The sequence below is a fragment of the Sinocyclocheilus anshuiensis genome, unplaced genomic scaffold, assembly GCF_001515605.1.
Source record: "Sinocyclocheilus anshuiensis isolate Anshui unplaced genomic scaffold, SAMN03320099.WGS_v1.1 scaffold1473, whole genome shotgun sequence".
Classification (NCBI taxonomy): Eukaryota; Metazoa; Chordata; class Actinopteri; order Cypriniformes; family Cyprinidae; genus Sinocyclocheilus; species Sinocyclocheilus anshuiensis.
Window position 1 is genome coordinate 572092 of NW_015548335.1, and position 4697 is coordinate 576788.

At 35.7% G+C, this 4697-nt stretch overlaps 1 protein-coding gene across 1 annotated transcript in view; it reads right to left on the minus strand.

Annotated features, from left to right (window-relative positions):
• The window catches only part of LOC107656508 (tensin-2-like), a 188973-nt gene that overhangs the window by 76011 nt on the left and 108265 nt on the right, over positions 1-4697 (minus strand). Inside the window, exon 2 of the mRNA XM_016444389.1 lies at positions 2691-2805. Within this exon, the coding sequence (XP_016299875.1) occupies positions 2691-2805 (115 nt within the window). The remainder of the gene's footprint in view (positions 1-2690; positions 2806-4697) is intronic.

Here is a 4697-nt window from a genome sequence, read left to right on the forward strand (position 1 = left end):
TTTTTTTAAACATTCGTTTCTTATTTAATTGGTTCCACATTGTTTGCTGATTTTTACTTTATTTAAACTTTGTGTCATTTATTTATTTTATTTGACATCAAGGTGTATGCCGTGCCTCCAAGCTTTCTTACTTGTTTTGCTAATAAACATTCTACGTTTCTTATTTATTTGGTTATATATTATACATGTTTACTTGTTTCCAGTTTTGTACATTTAAACTTTATGTAAGTTATTTGTAATTTTATATTAGGCATAGCCTGCCCTATAGCATGGTGCATTTTTATTTGTTTTGTTTAATAAAAGTTATGTTTTATATATACGCTAAAGTGAGTTTGACGTTGTATTTTGTTGTTGCATTCAAGCAATTGACGCCTAACTGCCGCTAATTCGAAAGCGAGGAAAAGAGGGAAAATTAAAACTAACTAAAAACGAACAATTGCTTTACTCCGAATTGCCGCTATTTGAAAGTGAAAGTAAAATGCTCACGCCGCTTTTTCAAGCTATTTAAAAGCGAACGAAAGCGAGGAAAAAGGGAACGCCCCCGCAGTGATACCGGTATTACCGGTGTTGTCACACATCGATTAACCGGTGGGAAAATTTCCTCACCGTCACAACCCTACTGGAGATTGCTCAATTTTTGCCTGAAAGTTGTTGCTTAAAGTCTCTTTTTATTTTAAATTTAAACTTTAATGTGTATTGAACCTGAAACATGCCAAGTCTTGTACAGGACTTGTTCTGGATCTTAAGGTTTCTGCCGTCGGTGAGCATCAGATGTCTCTGATCCTGCCAGAGCTTTTGCAGCTATTGGCACTGACAAAAGTTTAACTGCAAATCTCTTCTTGATACCAGAGTTTCTGCTGGCACTGCTCTGTTTTATGTAACAGATGATAATAAAGCGGTGCAGTGGAGAAATGGAGAAGCCCAGCAAACCAGATGAACACCGTCTTTATACTGTATTTCTAAGCTTGGATGCATTTTACCATGATCTTTGACCCTATATGAGCATAGAGTATGTCCTAACTCTAACCATTCAGCAGAAGAACATGGTCAAGGTTGAGTAATTCATCAGTGGATAGGACAAAACAAGGAGATAAAGTTCCAGTCTGTCAATGGAAGATCATTAATACTTAATTATAGAAAAGACTTTTGTGCAGACTGACAAAAATAAGGTACTATCAAATGCATCGCGATGACCAGGGCCGTTTCTGACCATTTCAACAAGATCCTTATAGATCCATGCTTGTATTTTTAAATAATACTAATCTCAAGATGTATTAAGTGAAAAATAAATATACAATAAACACATTAGGCCATGTCTGCATTACATTGTTTCATTTTCTGGATTAAATAAATTTAAGTAAATGAATACATTACGAAAAAAAAATGTTTTATTTCATTGTCTTTTATTACATAAATTTGAACTGTTTAATCAGATCTTGCGGCTTAATTATGTAAATAAAATAAAGGTTTTAATGACATCCCTAGTATGTTTGAAACATTTTAGAGTATAATTCAATTAAAAAAACTAGTGATTCATTCAATTAATTAAAATAATGATATGTTATTCAGAATATTTCATAGGAGACCAAGATCTATGTCCCTTAAATCCACATTTGAACAGAATATCTTATATTTTCCTGCCAAATTTTGTATTCGTTTTTTTTAATACTAAAGCAAGGATTTGGTTGTAGAAATCATCATTTTACTATACTAATATACAAATCATCACTATATCACATTATTATTTTGCTGATGGTGTCATTCATTTAAACATTATGCAATATACAATAAATATGTGTATTTCTGAACATGTCTTTCTGATAAAATCTGAAAAGAATCCATATTTGTTTGTGCTAATATTCACCCACTTAAATGTACTTAATACACATTGTTTGATACAGTTTCATTATTTTAAAGGGATACTCTACCCAAAACTGAACACTCTGTCATAATTAACGCAACCTCATGTCATTCCAAACCTACATGACTTTCTGTCTTCTGTGGAACACAAAGAAAGATATTTTGAAGCATGTTGGTAACCAAACAGTTTCCATTGCCATTGACTTCCATTACATTTTTGACCATACAATAGAAGTCAATGGGAGCTGAAACTCACCAACATTCTTATAAATATCTTCTTTTATGTTCCACAGAAGAAAGTCATACAGGTTTTGAACGACATGAGGGTGCGTTAATGATGACAGATGCCTATAGAAACGGCCCTGGTGATGACTTCACTTTTGGCGGGAATCCTGGCTCTAGTGCAGAAACGCCAGGCGTAAACCATGCTTTAACTTCTAGACCTCCCATGATGGAAGCTGACATTCCATTCCGGCTGAAGCTTCACCACAGCAGGACTCAAATCAGATGAATATCCCCCCAACCATCCTGCCGTAATGGGAACCTTGTGTTGCTTTTTCACTCTCTGAAGTCACACAGGCGGTGATGTAATTTCCAGCGGCCATTGCAGGCTTTCTGCGGTACAAGCCCTGTCTGTAACGCCACACATTCTCTCTCAGTGACCCAATCGGGTTAATGATTATGTTTCATTAGAGGGACAGACTGACTGGTCAGTGGGAGCAGCTGCCACCCCTCACAAACATCTCAACCTTTATCCATTAGCTCTCATCAGATGCTGGGACGGGCAGTGGAAGACACCCCCCAGGCGGTCCACCCTCCCCTGGACTGACCTCTGCAGATGAGCCCCTCATTGTTTACAGTCTGCTTGCACACGCCACAGTGCCTCCCCTTCTTGAACGTCTTCAGCCGGAAGGTGTGGGAGTGGACGGCTTCAAACTCTTCAGGCTGCAGTGGAAAAGAAACAAGGGATATTATAGAGACACGATAAGGACTCTTACTACTTACAACTACAGCAAGACGATCCAAAAAATAAAAAGAATATTATCTTGACCAACCAAAGGAACCATCATTTCAAACAAACAGCCAATGAAGTCTAATGCAAGAATTAAAATACAGTAAAAATCTACTTCAATATAATCAAGTCATGTTTTCCACACTACATAAACACGAGAGAATAATATTTAATATTTTGAAGCAATATAACAATATAATTGAGCAATATGCAGCAATCTAAACAACAACATACTAATAAACAGCAACATTTACCTCATTATGTTTTCATAGCACATTGTAATATATGAAAAATATGTTCTGTAAACGCATTTAAGTCATGACACAAAACAAAACACTGAATCAAAGTTTTGAACCAATTAACCAAAATGGACAGTTTGAACCAATTCATGAAGCATAAAAAGGTCAAAAATATAAAATGTCTATTTTATAAATTAATGGCCATAAAAGCACAATAAATAAATAAATGCTCAATGATTTTTAATGCTTAATTTAATTCTCTTACACTCACCAAGGCTGTGATATACATTGAAAAGTCATTTATTTCTGTGATGGCAAATTTTCAGCATCATAACTCCAGTCTTCAGTGTCACATGATCCTTCAGAAATCATTCTAATACGCTGATTTGCTGCTCAGGAAACATTTCTTATTATTATCAATGCTGAAAACAGTTGGGCTGCTTTATAGTTTTTGTGAAAAAAAGAGCTAAATTGTTACCCGCTGACATAAGTCTACCAATTGTTGTGTTATCTCTCCCAGTGCCTAATATTTTCAAGTATTTTACATGTGTATTTCTATTCTTCTAAGTGTGCACATGTACAAAAGAAGCAGCTTATCTAAAGACAAACAAAATGTCGAGATCGCCTTCTTTTTTGTCTAAAGTGAAAATGCAACCCAGAGCATTCTCGATGAAACCAGAGCCTTATTTGGGAATGGTGCAGCTGCGTTTAGGTATGACTGAGCTGAGGCACCCCTGTGCTTCACCCTCAGTAGGAGCTGAGAGGGGAGAGAGGGGCCATCCAAAAACAAGAGACATGGACAGGATTTGGGCCGCTGCAGGTGTGTTATGTAAGCTGGAACCGCACATTTGGAACTGACAGGCTCAGATGGGCTGTGCTCCCCTCAACAGACCCCCCGTTTCAGGCCTCCATGTTTTCGATTTCCATAATGATGGTCTGACGTTTCTTTTTCCTGCCTGGATTTAATGTTCAAGCAAGAGATACGAGCAAGAGAGTGGTAAAGAACTTAAATGAATTTGTTGCTAACATGCATGATGACTGATAAAGGATGTTGATGATGATTTAACTTCTGATTTCACTTCATGGGGATTTACTATATCTATGTTACACTGCGCATTTAGATTCACTGTGAAACCAATGTAAAATGCCCTAAAAAAGCAATGCTGTACAACAGACTTTACTAAAACTAAAACTGAAAAATAGCAGTACAGTCCAGGGTACTTATACTTACCTAAAACTATACACACACACACACACATACACAAACAGAGAGAGAGAGAGAGACAGACAAATTAAAATGAAATTCATTTTAGCAGAAATAAATTAAAACAATATCTTAATTTCGGCTAGTTGCCAAAGAATTTCTGATTTCTAATTTAATAATCTAAAATGACTAAAACTGAAATAAAAATGAAATATTATAGAAATATAAAAAACTAATAAAAATAATAAAAACACAACATAATTCCTAAAACGTTAACTAAAATTAAAATGAAAACAGAAAGCATAAATAACTAGGGCTGCACGATTAATCGCATGCGATATTTAACGCGCATCTTGTCAGAAAGCCGGTTCTGTAATCAGCG